This window comes from Erythrolamprus reginae, chromosome 3, assembly GCF_031021105.1.
Source record: "Erythrolamprus reginae isolate rEryReg1 chromosome 3, rEryReg1.hap1, whole genome shotgun sequence".
NCBI lineage: Eukaryota > Metazoa > Chordata > Lepidosauria > Squamata > Dipsadidae > Erythrolamprus > Erythrolamprus reginae.
Genome location: NC_091952.1, coordinates 8915978 through 8935130, shown reverse-complemented (window position 1 = coordinate 8935130; position 19153 = coordinate 8915978). Strand labels below are relative to the sequence as shown.

General features: G+C 45.2%; 1 protein-coding gene across 1 annotated transcript in view; it reads right to left on the bottom strand.

Moving 5' to 3' along the window:
* The window catches only part of KCNQ2 (potassium voltage-gated channel subfamily Q member 2), an 86334-nt gene that overhangs the window by 29125 nt on the left and 38056 nt on the right, over nucleotides 1-19153 (bottom strand). The window contains exons 11-12 of the mRNA XM_070744235.1: nucleotides 14344-14373; nucleotides 2991-3044 (exon numbers count right to left, since the gene is read on the bottom strand). Of these exons, the coding sequence (XP_070600336.1) occupies nucleotides 2991-3044; nucleotides 14344-14373 (84 nt within the window). The remainder of the gene's footprint in view (nucleotides 1-2990; nucleotides 3045-14343; nucleotides 14374-19153) is intronic.

The following is a 19153-nucleotide window of genomic DNA, read 5'->3' as shown; positions in this document are numbered from 1 at the left end:
TTGTTGGAAGTTGGGTGCAGTGATGGGCTCCTACAGGTATGGTCAGGTATGCAGAACCGGTAGAAAAATTTCAAGTACGCAGAACCGGTAGAAAAATTTTGATTTTTTTTTTCTTTTTTTCCGTTCTGGGCTCTGGGTATGTTTTTCTTATTGTACTAAATGAGGTTGAACGTGTATAATTTTAGAAAAGCTGTGTGTGCATGTATGTGTATGTGTACATACACATACAGTTTATATAGTAGATAATGTATATTTTTGTGTGCCTGTGTGTAATACGTATGTACACATATGGTATATATACATAGAATTAAATAGTATTGTCGAAGCGTGGAAGTCATTACCGGACTCCATAGTGTCATCCCCAAACCCCCAACACTTTAGCCTTAGATTATCTACGGTTGACCTATCCAGATTCCTAAGAGGTCAGTAAGGGGCAAGTACAAGTGCACTAGAGTGCCTTCCGTCCCCTGTCCTATTGCTCTCTTATATCTCCTATACCTTTCTTCTATTCCTATATCTCTTCTTCTATTCCTTCATTGATATGTTCTATTCCTATATCTTCTTTTCTATTATTTCTTAGATATATTTTACTATGAGTATCTCATCTATAACCTTCATCATGTATTTTACTATGTGTATATAGATATATACCCACTAAAACCCTCATTGTGTATTGGACAAAATAAATAAATAAATAAATAAATAAATAAATAAAATAAAGTATGTTTTGAATGTTCAGTAATAGTAAATAGATGGGGAAAATGTACCACTTTGAGGCGAGGAAAGGCCAGGCACCCTAACCCTAACCCTTGACGTGAGTGGCCACCTTTAAGCCAAGTTGGCCACCTTTAAGCCAGTCACATGGCCTTTAAGCCACCCCACGATCACATGATCATCAAGCCACTCCCACCTGGTCATATGGTCGGCAAGCCACACCCACAAAATAAGCCATGCCCACAGTGTGGAAGCAAAAAAATTTGTCGCCCTTCACTAGCTGGGTGGGAAGTTTGCAAATTATGATCACATGACACCGGAATGGTGACATCGCCAAGGGTCCAAATTTTGGTCACGCAACCTCAGGTTTCTGCCACAATTCACAAGTGCAAGAATTGGTCATCGGTCCCTTTTTTCCCCCACTGCTGTTGTGTCTTTGAATGGTCACTAAACCAATGGTTATAAATCGAGGAACTTGCAAAGGCATTAAAGAACAAACTTTCCCTTTAATGCAGACGGTCTTGGAATTATAAGTTCATTTAGTGACCATCTGAAGTTCCAATGGCCCTGAGAAAAGTGACCGATGACCAGTTTTCACACTTACGACCAATGCAAGAAGCATTCTGTGAGCCGCCCCAAGTTTTCGGAGAAGGGCAGCATACAAATCTGATTAATGATTAATGATTAATGATTAATGATTGACCATTGACCATTGACCATTGACCATTGATAATTAATACCCACGGTCATGTGATCCAAATTCAGTCACTTGGCAAATGACTGATATTTATGATGGCTGCAGTGTCCTGAAGTCATGTGACCTTCTAAACAAGCAAAGTCAGATTTACTTAATGACCATGTTACGAGCTGAACAACTGCAGTTATTTTATTTTTATTTATTTATTTTGTCAAGTACGTATTGGTGGTATACAAAGATATAACAATGTTTATATACATGATACTAGTGAGAGACATTAGGACAGGGGACGGAAGGCACGCTAGTGCAATTATGCACGCCCCTTACTGACCTCTTAGGAATCGGGAGAGGTCAACAGTGGAGAGTCAAAGGGTAAAATTTTGGGGGTTAGGTGATGATACTACAGAGTCTGGTAGTGAGTTCCATGCATCAACTACTCGATTACTAAATTCGTATTTCCTGCAGCCGAGTTTGGAGCAATTTACTTTAAGTTTGTATCTGTTGTGTGCTCCTGTATTGTTGTGGCTGAAGCTGAAGTAGTCGTTGACAGGAAGGACATTGTAGCAGATGATTTTATGGGCTATGCTTAGGTCGTGTTTAAGGCGACATAGTTCTAAGCTTTCTAAACCTAGGATTGTAAGTCTGGTTGCGTAGGGTATTCTGTTGCGAGTGGAAAAGTAGAGGGCTCTTCTAGTAAAATATCTCTGGCCGTTTTCTAAAGTGTTTATGTGGGTTCCAGACAGATGAGCTGTATTCAATGATTGGTCTGGCAAAAGTTTTGTAAGCTCTGGTTAGTAGTGTAAGATTACCGAAGCAGAAGCTACGCAAGATTAGGTTAACAGTAATTCACTTAACAACCGTGGCAATGCGGGCTGTCAAATAGGGGGAATCTCACTTATCAAGTGCCTCCCTTAAGCAGAGAAATTTTGGACCCAGTGTTGATCGTAACTTGAGGACTACCTGTATAATGCGGGAGATTAGGGTGCAGTATTTTTGCTTTTCGCTTTTTTTGCTTTTTTTTGCTTTTTTTGCTTTTTTTGCTTTTTTTGCTTTTTTTGCTTTTTTCGCTTTTTTTGCTTTTTGCTTTTTTTGCTTTTTAATTTTTGCTTTTTTTGCTTTGCTTTTTGCTTTGCTTTTTGCTTTGCTTTTGGCTTTGCTTTTTGCTTTGCTGTTTGCTTTGCTGTTTGCTTTGCTTTGCTTTTTGCTTTGCTTTGTTATTTGCTTTGCTTTTTGCTTTGCTTTGCTTGCTAATTAACACCCGTGGTCCTGACGCATTTAAATCTCTTTTTTTTCCCCTTTCCTTTTCTCATGCTCTGGAAAACCTTTGGCTAAGCCACCATCCCCGCAGCCAACCGTCCATCCTCCTTTGCAGACCCTGCCTTTTATCCGCCTGCCGGGAAGAAAAAGAAGAAAGAGGCTGCCAAACAGATGCCCTTGGCTTAGCACAGCTCACCTCTATGAAAGCAGATGAATGGGCAGAACAGAAGGTAGCAGGGAAAGAAAAAGAGAGAGAGAGAGAGAGAGAGAGAATGAGCGTGCAGCTTTGGATCGGTTCAGTGCAAAGCAATTGCCGTGGTACCTAGAGGTTCTTGAGCAGCATCCACAAACAGATTTTCTGCACCCAGTGGCTTGACTGGAAATGAGGGGAGAGTAGAAAAGTTAGACCAGGTGGCTCCTACACAACCCGACACGTTGTAGAACGTGGTTTAACATCATAACAAAATGACAGAGTTGGAAGGGACCTTTGAGGTCTTCTAGTCCAACCCCCACTTCTCAGGCCGGAGACCCCTATATCATTTCAAGACAAACAGTTGTCCAATGTCTTCTTTAAAACCTCCAATGATAGAACTAGAGGGAAGGCGTTCAGGAAATTTTCCCCTCCGTTCTAGGTTGTTTCTCTCCTGGATTAGTTTCCATCCATTGCTGCTTCTTCTGCCTTCAGGGGCTTTGGGGAATAGGTGGACCCCAGGTGGACCGTGGGGTTTCCAACTTACCGCTACTAACGGTGCGGATGGGCACGCAGCTCTGGGTGACTGGCGGATATGCGCATCAGAGCAAGATTTGTCTTCTGCACATGCGCAGGAAGCAAATCTTGCGAAAAGCCACATGGGCACGCAAGATTTTGGTGGGTTTTTTTGCTTCTGCGGATGCAAAAAATCACCAAAAATTATAGAAATCTCTCTTGTGCGCCTGTCCTCTCGCGAGATTTTGCTTCCTGCAAATGCACAGGAAGTAAATCTTGCGATAAGACACACAGTCACGTGAGATTTTGGCAAAAAATTTTGCTTCCGTGCATGTGTGAATGCAAAAGATTAACACAATCTCTCGCACACACTTGTCCTCTTGCGAGATTTTGCTTCTTGCTCCGATGCGCATGCCTACCTGTTGGTCACCCAGAGCTGTGCGCACAGGTCCATTTTGGCTACCAGTGCAGCATCGCCCCCTTTCTAGTAGGAACCCGATACTGGTGTGACCCTCTTTTCTCTTTGGCAGCCCCTCAAATGTTGAACCAAAACCCCAAGTAAGGCTAACTTCTTAAGTAACCAAGTAAAGCTGACTTCTTTGATCTTCATTACTTCAATCCAAAAATGAAATAAATTATTAAAATCAAATTAAATCAAATCAAAATTAAATCATATTAGATCAAAATTAAATGCATTAAATTAAAACATGCAAATGTGGTTTTTCCAAAGGCAAGCCCTTATGTCTTAACAATTAATAATTTAATAATAATAATAATAATAATAATAATAATGATGATGACGATGATGATGATGATGATGTATTAGATTTGTACGCCGCCCCTCTCCGGAGACTTAATTTTGAGATGCCTATTAGGAATTGTTCTTACGATATGAATAACATAATAACGGGTCATAATAGAGAAATTTATTAGGAGTGTTAGTAGTAACCAGGGGTGGGCTACTGCCCAGATGGGGGGGAAACGCAGTGGGGTTGTGAAAATGGAGCTCCACCCCAGAGCACCCAATTTGCACTGAAAGATGTTGAAAGAAAATGCAGGGTGTCCTGCAAAAGCCACATCCACAGTGTGGCAGTAAGAATTTTGGTAGCCCTTCAACTAGTAGTAACCTACTTGGCAATTCTTCATAAACTGATCTATGCTTTAGGTTTTGGTATTTAAAAAAAATATTTTTGCCTCCTTTTTGCCGCCCCAAGTCTGCGGAGAGGGGCGGCATACAAATCTAAATAATAATAATAATAATAATAATAATAATAATAATAATAATAATAATAATAAAGATTAGTTACATGAAAACACCCCCAGGACCCTAGAAATAGATATCAAAGGATGATATTGCCCCCAAACTGGTAATTACCAAATTAATAGCTTAACTAAAATGCATTCACATTAAATAATGTTTTAAAATAGAAATACAGTGATCCCTCGATTAGCACGGTCTCGATTAGTGCGAAACGCTACAACACGGTTTTTCAAAAAATATTAATTAAAAAATACTCCACGGTTTTTTTGCTATACCACGGTTTTTCCCACCCGATGACGTCATACGTCATCACCAAGAGTCACTTCTCTGTCTCTTTCTCTTTCTTTCCTGTCATTCTCTGCTTCAATCATTTTCTCATTTCTCTTTTTTTCTCCCCTTTTTTCTATCATTTCTCTCTCTCTCTCTTTCTTCCTCTCTCACACTCTCTTCCTCCCTTCTCTCTCCCCCCCTCCTGCAAGTAGAGGTCGGGTGTGTTACCGGGAGCTGGAGGTGGCGTGGGGCCGGACACTAGGTGCTGGGGAGGACAAAGGAGTGAACGTAGCTACTGCCTCTCAGCTGCAGAGCCGAATGGGGGCGGAGGCAACAGCGGAGCCCGGCGCTGGGGCCATGCGAGGCTGTTCATCCAGGGGGGGCGTGGACTGGCAAGTCGCCCTCCTTTCTCTCTCTTTCTCTCTCTTATACCACACCGATAACAGGGAGAGAAAGAGAGAGAGCGGAGGGCACCTTGCCGGTCCACGCCCCCCTAGATGAGCGGCTCCGCATGGCCCCAGCGCCGCCCAGGCAAAGGGGAAACCCCAAGATCGCTTGCCGCTTGCCGCTTGCCGTATTGCAGCGAAGGAGGCGAAGCAAGGCTCCAAGCTGCAATACGGCAAGCGGCAAGCGATCTTGGGGTTTCCCCTTTGCCTGGGCGGCGGGAAGACCCAGGGAAGGTTCCTTCAGCCGCCCAACACCTGATCCGCTCCGCAGCGCGGCAGCAGCGAGGAGCCGAAGATGGGGTTTCCCCTTTGCCTGGGCAACGGGGAAACCCCATCTTTGGCTCCTCGCTGCTTTCGCGCTGCGGAGCAGATCAGCTGTTGGGCGGCCGAAGGAACCTTCCCTTGGTCTTCCCCGCCGCCCACACGCAAACTCCACCATCTGCGCATGTGCGGCCATGAAAAAAATGGCGCGCATGCGCAGATGGTGTTTTTACTTCCGCACCACTATAACGCGGAAATCGATTAGCGCGGGAGGTCTTGGAACGTAACCCCCGCGCTAATCGAGGGATCACTGTATTATATTATCCCTTCCCGACATGATACGTGGTTGGTAAATCCACAGTAACTGAATTTAAACATGCCTGGGATAAACATATATCCATCCTAAGATAAAATACAGAAAATAGTATAAGGGCAGACTAGATGGACCATGAGGTCTTTTTCTGCCGTCAATCTTCTATGTTTCTATGATACTTCTGGATACAATGCACTTTTCTCCGAATATTCTTAGCCCACATGGCTTCATCTATTGCAGGCGTGTGTCCAACCTTGAAGATTTTAAGACCTGTGGATTTAACTCCCAGACTTGCCCAAGTACCATGGGTGGCTGGGGAATTATGGGAGTTGAAGTCCACAGGTCTTAAAATTGCCAAGGTTAGACACATGCCTGCAATAGATGAAGCCATGTGGGCTAAGAATATTGGGAGTGAAATAAAAAGAGAATTCCATATCTCTAACATAGCATCTGGCTTGGTCCAAAGACCATCAGGTTATTGCACGTATCTGTCCTAATAGATTCTAGAAGGCATCAATCTAGAGTTCAACATCAAATAATTTAAGATACTGGCTTATGTTAAAGCACACCAGATCAATGAGTCAAGCTATCTAATTTGGCCACTCTTTATGAGTATATTAAAATGCTCAACCATCAAATACAATAACCAAAATATAATCAATTTTGTCACACGTGTTTTTTAAGGACTCCTTTTGTGGGCTGGAGCTTTGCCAACAGTTGGTCTTCAGTTCATCGGTTGTTCACTTTCTGAACAGAAGATTCCAAAAAATAGATCCAAATATTGTGTGTCTAGAACAAGGGTCTCGAAACTTGGCAACTTTAAGACTTAATCATAATAACAGGGTTGGAAGGGATCTTGGAGGTCTTCTAGTCTAACCTTTTGCATAGGCAGGAAACCCTACATCACCAACATTTTCACAACTTCTGGAGGCAAGTTGTTCCACTGATTAATTGTTCTAAGTGTCAGGAAATGTCTCCTTTGTTCTAAGTTGCTTCTCTCCTTGTTTAGTTTCCACCCATTGCTTCTTGTTCTACCCCCAGGTGCTTTGGAGAATAGGATGACTCCTTCTTCTTTGTGGCAACCCCTGAGATATGGGAACACTGCTATCATGTCTCCCCTGGTCCTTCTTTTCATTAAACCAGACATACCCAGTTCCTGCAACCGTTCTTCATACGATTTAGCCATGTTTTAACTTGAGGATTTCAACTCTCAGCATGGCTGGATGAGGAATACTCGGAAGTCCATAAGTCTTAATGTTGGCCAGTTTGGAGATATCTGGTCTAGACAAATCAATAATAATAATAATAACAACAGAGTTGGAAGGGACGTTGGAGGTCTTCTATTGAGGACCTGTATGCTGCACAAGTCAAAAGAGGGCTGTGAAAATATTGACTGACCCCTCACATCCTGGACATAAAATGTTTCAACTCCTACCATCAAAACATTGATACAGAGCACTGCACACCAAGACAACTAGACACAAGAACAGTTTTTTCCCGAACGCCATCACTCTGCTAAACAAATAATTCCCTCAACACTGTCAAACATTTTACTAATTTTGCTTAATAACGATCCCTTGTTCTGGCTCCGTGAGCCCAATCTTGGGTACTGGTGATGAGTGTAACTCTGGCCCTGGGCTCAGGTTGCTGCTGCTTAATGCCAGGTCGGTGGTAAATAAAGCTCTCCTCATCCGGGATCTGATCCTGGATGAGGAGGCCGACCTGGCATGTATTACTGAAACCTGGCTGGGCCCAGAGGGAGGTGTTCCTCTCTCTGAAATCTGCCCAGCTGGGTTTCAGATATGGCATCAACCTCGACCCCAGGGAAGGGGGGGAGGAGTGGCTATTATAGCCAGGGAGAGCCTTTGCCTACGTGGACTCATTGCTCCGGAAATTGCGGGTTGCGAGTCACTCTTGATGAAGTTGGACTTAGGGGTTCAGGTGGGCTTATTTCTCACGTACCTGCCTCCCAGCTGCGTGTCAAAAGCCCTGCCTGTGCTACTCGAGGAGGTAGCCGGGTTGGCGGTGGAGTTCCCAAGACTTATTGTCTTGGGGGACTTCAACCTGCCGTCACTCGGCGAAACCTCTGGGCTGGCACAGGAGTTCATGGCCACCATGACAGCCATGGACCTGACTCAAGTAGTACAGGGTCCGACTCATGAAGGGGGGCACGCACCCGACATGGTATTCCTTTCCGAGCAATTGAGTAATGGTCTGAGACTAAGGGGCTTAGAAGCAGTGCCTTTGTCATGGTCAGACCATTTTCTACTACGGCTTGACTTCCTGGCTCCAATCCTTCCCCGCAGGGAGGCGGAACCAATTAAGATGTTCCGCCCCAGACGCCTGATGGACCCAGAGGGCTTTCAGACGGCGCTTGGGGTTATTCCAGAGGCACTTGTCCACAGTTCGGCAGAGTCTCTTGCGAAAGCCTGGAACGAGGCTGCAGCAGAGGCTCTTGACCGGATTGCGCCTTTGCGACCTCTCCGTGGCGCTAGACCCCGTAGAGCTCCATGGTTCAACGAGGAGCTCCGGGAGTTGAAACGCCAGAAGAGACGTCTAGAGAAGCGATGGAGGAAGAGTAGGTCTGAATCTGATCGAACACTTGTAAGAGCTTTTATTAAGACTTACAAAGTGGCGCTCAAGGCGGCAAGATGCGCGTACCATGCCGCCTTGATTGCATCAGCGGAATCCCGCCCGGCCGCTCTGTTTAGGGTGACCCGCTCCCTTCTTAATCAGGGGGGAGTTGGGGAGCCCTTGCAGAGTAGTGCCGAGGACTTTAACACGTTTTTCGCTGATAAAGTCGCTCGGATTCGGGCCGACCTCGACTCCAATTGTAAAACAGAGTCGACTGACAACGAGTCAGTCGAGGTGACTGGGGCACGTACTTGTCCACCTGTCTGGGAAGAGTTTGATCTGGTGACACCTGATGAAGTGGACAAGGCCATTGGAGCTGTGAGTTCCGCCACCTGTTTACTGGATCCGTGTCCCTCCTGGTTGGTTTTGGCCAGCAGGGAGGTGACACGGAGCTGGGCCCAGGAGATTACCAACGCTTCCTTGGGGAGGGGAGTTTTTCCATCACTCTATAAAGAAGCGCTTGTGCGCCCCCTCCTCAAGAAGCCCTCCCTGGACCCAGCCGTACTTAACAACTATCGTCCAGTCTCCAACCTTCCCTTTATGGGGAAGGTTGTCGAGAAGGTGGTGGCACTCCAGCTCCAGCGGTCCTTGGAAGAAGCCGATTATCTAGGTCCCCAGCAGTCGGGTTTCAGGGCCGGTTACAGCACGGAAACCGCTTTGGTCGCGTTGATGGATGATCTCTGGCGGGCCCGGGACAGGGGTTTATCCTCTGTCCTGGTGCTCCTTGACCTCTCAGCGGCTTTCGATACCATCGACCATGGTATCCTTCTGCGCCGGCTGGAGGGGTTGGGAGTGGGAGGCACTGTCCTTCAGTGGTTCTCCTCCTACCTCTCTGGCCGGTCGCAGTCGGTGTTAGTGGGGGGCCAGAGGTCGACTCCTAGGTTTCTCCCTTGTGGGGTGCCTCAGGGGTCGGTCCTCTCCCCCCTGCTATTCAACATCTACATGAAACCGCTGGGCGAGATCATCCAAGGACATGGGGTGAGGTATCATCAATATGCGGATGATACCCAGCTTTACATCTCCACCCCATGCCCAGTCAACGAAGCGGTGGAAGTGATGTGCCGGTGCCTGGAGGCTGTTGGGGCCTGGATGGGTGTCAACAGACTCAAGCTCAACCCGGATAAGACGGAGTGGCTGTGGGTTCTGCCTCCCAAGGACAATCCCATCTGTCCGTCCATCACCCTGGGGGGGGGAATTATTGACCCCCTCAGAGAGGGTCCGCAACTTGGGCGTCCTCCTCGATCCACAGCTCACATTAGAACAACATCTTTCAGCTGTGGAGAGGGGGGCGTTTGCCCAGGTTCGCCTGGTGCACCAGTTGCGGCCCTATCTGGACCGGGACTCATTGCTCACAGTCACTCATGCCCTCATCACCTCGAGGTTCGACTACTGTAATGCTCTCTACATGGGGCTACCTTTGAAAAGTGTTCGGAAACTTCAGATCGTGCAAAATGCAGCTGCGAGAGCAGTCATGGGCCTACCTAGGTATGCCCATGTTTCACCATCACTCCGCAGTCTGCATTGGTTGCCGATCAATTTCCGGTCACAATTCAAAGTGTTGGTTATGACCTTTAAAGCCCTTCATGGCATCGGACCAGAATATCTCCGAGACCGCCTCCTGCCGCACGAATCCCAGCGACCGATTAGGTCCCACAGAGTGGGCCTTCTCCGGGTCCCGTCAACTAAACAATGTCGGTTGGCGGGCCCCAGGGGAAGAGCCTTCTCTGTGGCGGCCCCGGCCCTCTGGAACCAACTCCCCCCGGAGATTAGAACTGCCCCTACTCTTCCTGCCTTCCGTAAACTCCTTAAAACCCACCTTTGCCGTCAGGCATGGGGGAACTGAAACATCTCCCCCTGGGCACGTTTAATTTATGCATGGTATGTCTGTGTGTGTGACTGTTAGCATATGGGGTTTTTTAAATATTTAAATATTTTAAATTTGTCTGATTGCTTATGATTTGTTTTTACATGTTGTGAGCCGCCCCGAGTCTTCGGAGAGGGGCGGCATACAAATCTAAGTAATAAATAAATAAATAAAATAAATAAGTCTGTATTTCTATTTCTACTAGTTTTTTCTCATCATTCCTATCACCCATTTTCGCCTACTTAGGACTGTATGACTGTAACTTGTTGCTTGTATCCTAAGATTTTTATTAATATTGATTGTTTCTTCATTGCTTATTTGACCCCTATGACAATCATTAAGTGTCGTACCTCATGATTTTTGACAAATCTATGTTTTCTTTTATGTACGCTGAGAGCATATGCACCAAGACAAATTCCTTGTGTGTCCAATCACACTTGGGCAATAAAAAATTCTATTCTATTCTATTCTACTCTAGTCCAACCCCCTGCTTAGGCAGGAAACCCTACACTACTTCAGACAGATGGTTATCCAACATCTGTTTAAAAACTTCCATTGTTGGAGTATTCACAACTTCCAGAGGCAAGTTCCACTGATTAACTGTTCTGATAATCAAATAATTCCTCCATATCTATTAAATGTATATTTTAGCCAGACAGTTGTCTAAGAGCTGAATAGGAAATGCCCAGATACATGTACACATGACTAAAAGTTTAGAGAGAATGCTCTTCAGCAGGAAATGGAACTGTGCAAGGTTTGCCGTATACTTCAGTGCATCTTATACTCCCAAAAATACGGTATTCAAACAGCCGAAGATGGAAGAGGTGCCTCTTTTGTCCTCGGCTGTTGCAAAGAAGCAGCAGTTCTCGGTGTGCCACACCCACTTGGTTCTCTTTGACAGCTGCATTGCACCTTGCTTACAACCCACTCCAAAGGAAGTGCAGATTGTGGCGGTGTTCCAGCTTCCGCTACCTTGTGGGGTCAGAAGTTGACCCGACGACACAGGCACGTTTCGGGGCCACCCAATCCTCCAGCAAGTCCCGACACCTTCTTCAGCCTCACCAATAAATTTAAAAACGAGAAAGAATTTCAGACAAACTGGTAAACTTTCACCAAGATATGTAACTAAATCTTTTTTTTTAACCTTGGTGAAAAATATTTGTGTAAAAGTGATCAAATCCTAAGGACGTTGAGTGAAATCAGCTGATTTTTTTTCTCTTTGTTTCCCCCTTTCTCTTCTCTCTTTCCCTGTCTCCCTACTTATCCAATTACAGTATGGATCAATCTAATGATTATCTACCTTAACAACTTTAAGAGGTGGAGACTTCAATTCCCAGCATTCTCCAGCCAGCTGCCTGGGGAACACTGGAAATTGAAGTTCCCACCTCTTAAAGTTGCCAGGTTTGAAAAATATTCCACTCATTGTCCGAGTGAATGCCCAGACCGTACCCTTGCTAGAGACCTAGTGTCCGCCATTTTGTTTGCCCTACATTTGAACCTAGTGTCCACCATTTTGTTTGCCCTACATTTGAACCTAGTGTCCGCCATTTTGTTTGCCCTACATTTGAACCTAGTGTCCACCATTTTGTTTGCCCTACATTTGAACCTAGTGTCCGCCATTTTGTTTGCCGTACATTTGAATCTAGTGTCCGCCATTTTGTTTACCCTACATTTGAACCTAGTGTCCGCCATTTTGTTTGCCCTACATTTGAACCTAGTGTCCACCATTTTGTTTGTCCTACATTTGAACCTAGTGTCCGCCATTTTATTTGTCCTACATTTGAACCTAGTGTCCGCCATTTTGTTTGCCCTACATTTGAACTGCTGCACGCTGACGCGGGGTTCGCACGAAAGCATTGCTGCAACTAGGATTACTTCTATCAGCCAAGTTGCATCCCACAGAAACGGTATTTTGGGTTTTAGCTTGAACCAAACCTGCAGCCTGATCTTCAGCACTCCACAAACCATCATCCACTGCGGAAGGCAGATAGTCAGGGGAACTACATGCTTCAAACTAAGTTTGCAAGGAACTGATGCAGCCAGAGAAAAACTCCTCTGGCTTTTAAGAAAGGTTTTTTTTTTCTTGCTCAAAAGCAGGGATGTGTGACAAATGTTGGTGTGTACATGAACATCCTTTCTTTCAACTGTGCTTGGGAACCAAAAGAAAGGCTGAAATACAGGTGAGGGAAGAGAGGATTATGGGAAATGATCACCGCTTCGTTGCCGCTTTGGAATCGCCTTTCCCAGCCTGGTGTTCAGGGCTACAACTCCCATCGTTCTTAAGACGCCATGATTATGAGCTAAAGACTGATACGGCTCAGCCCAACGCATCTGGAATACCACAATTTCGGAAACCTGGTTTACGTTCTCAATTTAGGAAACTTAGACCCGTTACGCCAGCTTTTCCGCAAAATATGGATTCTCCGTGCTCTTTTCCATTTTTGATAGGACAGTGCCAGATTCCAGCGGTAACCTAGATGGCTACGGCTCTACAACTCCCACCTGCTAAAAGTCACATTGTCACGGGAAAGGCAGAAAAGGAGGATCAAAAACCCAATGTGACTGGTTGCCCATGCAAAGCATGTGAACACCAGAATAGGACAACTCGCCATAGCCAGTTCACCACCGCCAACTCGCCTCTGTCATCTCATCACTGCCGAATCACTGCGGGACGACTCAACATGGACAGCTTGCCACTAAAGGTGGTTGGAGGGAGAGGCAGGCAGGTGGGCAAGTGAGTGGGTAGGTGAGCAAAGCAGGTTGGGGCCAGTGCAGGGATGGGTTCAGCAGTGGATTGCAGCCGGTACACCTAGGACGGAGTTCCGGTGGTGGGAATGAAGATCCGTGCATGCACAAGATTTTGCTTCTGGGCATGCACAGCAAGCGAAATCTCACACAGGGACATCCTTGCACATGAGATTTTACCGATTTTCAGCGGGGTTCTTTTGTGCTGAAGCAAAGAAATCACCCAAAATTGGCAAAATCGTGCACACAAGAGCATCCTCACGTGAGATTTCACTTGCTGCACATGCGCAGAAGCAAAATCTCATGTCGACAGGTGTACATGTGCCGATTGGACATGCGCCTGCCCGCAACGATCCTGGAGGGTGGTACCGGTTGGGGCGAGTAAGTGTAACCCTTGCCTGGATGGGTTGCTTACCTTTTTCTACTGGTGCGCTGCTTGCGCATCGTGGTGTTTCGCGTGCAAGTCCCCAACACAATTTTGCTTCTGCCCATGTGCAGAGGAACAATTATTCCTTCTGCACATGCTAAGAGAGCCAAAACTCGCGGAAACATATAAAAAAAGAGGTGCATACAGACCGGCAAAGACAGACTGGAACCATCGCACCAGAATTGGGCAATTGGTGGGCTACTACTGGGGCTACTACTACTACAGGCCGTACCAGTAGGAACACACTACTGGGACAGTGGGCAGAGTGGCAGCATATAGGGCCTTCCCATTTTCACACCCACCCCACTGCTGATTGGAGGAGGCTCTGAGCCCAGCACAGTGGTGGCAACAACAGTACGGCATTTGAAAACAGGAAGCCGCCAGCCGCTGCCATTTCCTCACTCCAATGCGCTCTGCACTCTGCCAACCTGGCTTTGGCCAGCCACGGGTACTTGTTCCTGGGACGAGTTGGCCATGTGGAGTTGTCCTGCAGGAATGTGGCAGCTGCGAGTTGGTGGACATGAGTTGGCAGGGCCACTGTGTATTGTCCTAGACCCTGTGGACATGGCTTCATAGCACGGGAATGTCAGCGGGTTTGAACATTTGCAACATTTCTTTGAATGGCTCTCAGGTCCTTGTCGCTAGGGATGCATCACACGTGTGTCGCAAAGAGTACGGGAACACAGACAGAAAGAGAGAGGGAAGTGGGAAGGCATAAAAGGATGGAATTTAGTAAAAATATACAGACCTTGGAGATGATTCTGGCTGTTGTTCTTTCCTTAAAGAGAAACAAAAGTATGTTAGTTAGTTAGTAATAACTACCTTGGTTGGTGGGTGTTGTGGTTAGCTCTGGCCCAGCTCCTGCCCCAAGGACTGTGGATGTGGGGGAGACATCCACATGCCGCAGGCCTGTTTTGCCCCCAGTGGAATCTGCTGATGAAGGCTCCTCTGACCAGGAAGACATGAGTGACAGGGAGGAGGAGAGTGTGGCAGACAGCTCAGAAGGAGATCAATTATCTAGCTCCTCCTTGGATTCGGAACATGAGTTAATGATACAGCCACGCATGTGGAGAGCGATGCATAGGCAACAACAACTGAGAGATTATTATCAAAGAAAATGAGGCCACCTGTGGTTGGGTGGGGCTGTGGTGATTAGTGAGGCTGCTATAAAGAACAGCCTGTGGGTTTGGCCATTGTGGAGGATTATCTGATCATTGTGTTTCGTGACTGCTTTGCTAACTTTGACCTTTTGTGTGCTGATTTTTCCCCGTTTGGAAACTAAACCAGAGCAAAGTGTGTTTCACTTTGTGAAAGAAGAAGGACTGTGAATTGCCTCACAGCTGCAAGCTAAGTATCACAGAACTGATAAGGGAGTTGTACAAATTACAAGTTTGTTTGGAGACGAGTGCTCTTTGCTATACCAAAAGAGGGCTTGGTTTAAGTGAATTTTCATTATAAAGAACATTGTTTTGAATTTTCAAATGTGTGTGTGTCTGAAATTTGTACCTGTGAATTTTCGGGAGAATTCTACCACTGAGCCCGACAGAACAGACAGCATACTAAAAAGCAGAGACATTACCCTGCCCACAAAAGTGCATGTAGTCAAGGCCATGGCTTTTCAAGGTTTTGATTTTCAAACCAGTAAATCTTTTATTTATCTTCTTACACTGGGAAGATCGTCACGGTTAGAATGCTGCTATACCAAGGCACATTCCAAATCTCGCAGGCTGAGTTTGCAAAGCTATAAATCCTTTCTAATGAGCAGACGAGAGCCTCCATGTCAGCGGTTCATCTCTGAGTCATGTTAAATCTAAATTTGCACAGTTTATCATCATTACATCAAAAGCATACTTCTTGGAAACGAGGAATGCCGTCCATATTTCAACACGCAGTTTGCACGAAAGCAGCTTCGTTTCCGCTACCTTTCAGGATATGACACATTGGTTGATTTTACACCGTTCTAAATTGCAGATTCAAACCTTTTCCCCAAACATCTCCTCCCTTCTTTTTGCAAATCTCCTAAATCTCGGGTCCATCCAGGGACCGTCAGCTAGCCCCCACCCCCACTGTCTGCAGATGAACTGCTTTCCATGCTAACGTCTAACTCCTTTCCACCTACGTCTTCATCTCCACTGCTCTACGACAACTCTCTTAAATCAGGGTACATTAAAGCATCTGTCTCTTCATCCTCCTCTGAACCTGACACTTCCTGAGGCTGACAGGGAATACTCACAACAGTGAATGTAATAGAAACATAGAAACATAGAAGACTGACGGCAGAAAAAGACCTCATGGTCCATCTAGTCTGCCCTTATACTATTTCCTGTATTTTATCTTAGGATGGATATATGTTTATCCCAGGCATGTTTAAATTCAGTTACTGTGGATTTACCAACCACATCTGCTGGAAGTTTGTTCCAAGGATCTACTACTCTTTCAGTAAAATAATATTTTCTCATGTTGCTTTTGATCTTTCCCCCAACTAACTTCAGATTGTGTCCCCTTGTTCTTGTGTATACTTTCCTATTAAAAACACTTCCCTCCTGAACCTTATTTAACCCTTTAACATATTTAAATGTTTCGATCATGTCCCCCCTTTTCCTTCTGTCCTCCAGACTATACAGATTGAGTTCATGAAGTCTTTCCTGATACATTTTATGCTTAAGACCTTCCACCATTCTTGTAGACCGTCTTTGGACCCGTTCAATTTTGTCAATTTTGTCAGTAATGATTATCATAAGTCAATCGTTGCCTTCAAATTTATTTATTTAGTTATTTATTTATTTGCTGTTTGTTTGTCAAACATGTACAAGACAGTAGGTATTGGTATAAACATTAACCTGCTGCAGTTTAGTTGGTTGGTGGTTTCTTTTTTTGTGAAAACTGATGTAAAATAGGCATTGAGCAGCTGTGCTTTATCTCTGCTGTCTAAGATTTCTTTACCATCTTCACTTTTTAGTGTAGTGAACGTTTCCTTGGTTTTCTTCTTGTTGTTTATGTGCTTTTTGTTGTTATCATTGACTTTCATTGCAAGGTATTGTCTGTGTTGAGCCTTTGCTGTTCTTATATTTTTGTTTACAGATTCTGGCTGTTTGTTGAAATTCTGCCTTGGTTATTTATTATTTATTTATTTTATTTATTAATCAGATTTGTATGCCGCCCCTCTCAGCAGACTCGGGGCGGCTCACAGCAATAATAATACAATGTAAACAAATCCAATATTTAACTTTAAGTTAATTTAAAACCCCAATTTAAAAACCAATCATACATACTAACATACCATGCATAAATTTTATAAGCCTAGGGGGAGGGAAAGTCTCAATTCCCCCATGCCTGATGACAGAGGTGGGTTTTAAGGAACTTACTAAAGGCAAGCTATGTGAAAGTTATGTGTCCTTCTTTCCATTTTTTTGTATTTGCCTTTTTTTCCCCCATTTAGGTTGTCTGTGAGGTCTTTGTTTAGCCATACTGGTTTCTTTTTAGTTTTCCTGTTTTTCTTTTTCGTAGGGATTGTGTTATTTTGGGGATCTTTGGTTGTATTTTTAGGGCCTCCCAAGCTTTCTGTGTGGATTTATCCGTTAGGACTTCCTTCCTGGGGAACTTTCCCAGGTTGTCTCTGAGTTTATTGAAGTCTGCTTTTCTGAGGTTTGGGACTTTAGTGATGTCCAGCAGTTAGTGCTTGCATTATATTGAATTTTAGGATGATGTGGTCACTCTCTCCCAATGCCCCTTCTATTTCAATTCCCTCTATCATTTCTTCCCTGTTTAGAAGTATTAGGTCTAGTATTGCAGTCCCTCTAGTTCCTGCTTCTACGTTTTGGGCTACGAAGTTATCTACAAGGCTGGTTAAGAATCTATTTGACTTTTTGCTTGGTTATTGTTTTGCCGGCATGTCCCAACCGCCTGTAATTACAGGGTAATTAGTCCAGAAAGACACACACCACACAATAGAAGAAAAACCAAAAGTCTTTATCAACAGAAAAGCAGAAAAAAACTCCCTTTTTAAATGTTAAAGGGATTTTCTGGTACACACAAAGCACAGGTTAAATGCAATCCAATTTCTCACCCAGTACCTGGGAAATTGAGTCCAAATTCCAAAGTCCAGAAAGTCCACAGTCTTGAACAGGGAAACAGCAAAACCACGATCTTGACGAACTATGAATCAGATAAACTTCCACAAGGCTAAATCAGCACGCTGTTCTTTTTATCTATAGCACTAATTACAGCAGCCCCACCCAACCACAGGTGGCCTCACTTATCTCCTGTAATAATCCTTCAGTTGTTCTCTCCTATGCATCACTCTATGCACGCGTGGGTCTGTCATAGGTTCTTGTTCAGAATCCAGGGATGATAACGAAGATTGATCTCCTCCTGGGCTGTCTGCCAAACTCCTCCCTTCCCTGCTACTCACACTTCCTTCGTCAGAGGAGCCTTCATCGGGAGATTCTATTGGGAGCAAAACAGGCCTGTGGCATATAGATGTTTCCCCCACATACACCTCCACATTCCTAGGGGCAGGAGCTGGGCCAGAGCCAACCACAACAGGTTATTCTCTCTTTTTTTCATTCTTAGCGACCCTTCCATGGAACCCTCCTCTCACAATGAAAACAGCTTTCACGCCGTCCCTTCCCCTCCCAATTTGGGGGTGGGCGTGTGTCTTTTTCCAAAATAGGAAAAGGTTACCGGGTTGAATTAATCTCTTTCTCCTGATCATCTCCAGTTTCCAGCATCCTCTTGCAATGAAAACAGCCAAGTTCAAGGCACTGAAGTCTCTGCTCGTTCAACCCAGGCTAGAGAGGCTTTGGAGTCCCACGGCCGGCTGCCTTGCCTGCCGGTTGCCGATCACGATGCTGTGCATTCAGAACGACTTCCTCCTTTCCTTACCCTGGCTCCTAAGTGTTCTGCCGTCTACCCCTTGGCATCAAATTCGTGCCCAGTTTAAAAAAAATCCATACACTCCGCGTGGAACACTGAAGGTGCACAGGGCTGCCCTGCACTTCACCTTACGAACTTTTCTACTTACGAACCTCATCACGAAATGAATTAAGTTCATAAGACGAGGTATCACTGCATTTATTTATTTGATTTTCATTTCCTTTAAAACTAAAGATTGCCTTGGCGAATAAAGCAATTTTAAAAAAATATAATTTTAAATGTTTCTTGTTAAAAATTTAAATCCTCATCAATTTCCGGTCACAATTCAAAGTGTTGGTTATGACCTTTAAAGCCCTTCATGGCATCGGACCAGAATATCTCCGAGACCGCCTTCTGCCGCACGAATCCCAGCGACCGATTAGGTCCCATAGAGTGGGCCTTCTCCGGGTCCCGTCAACTAAACAATGTCGGTTGGCGGGCCCCAGGGGAAGAGCCTTCTCTGTGGTGGCCCCGGCTCTCTGGAACCAACTCCCCCCGGAGATTAGAACTGCCCCTACTCTCCCTGCCTTCCGTAAAGTTCTTAAAACCCACCTTTGTCGTCAGGCATGGGGGAACTGAAACACCTCCCCCGGCCACGTACAATTTATGTATGGTATGTTTGTGTGTGTGCTTGTTAATATAGT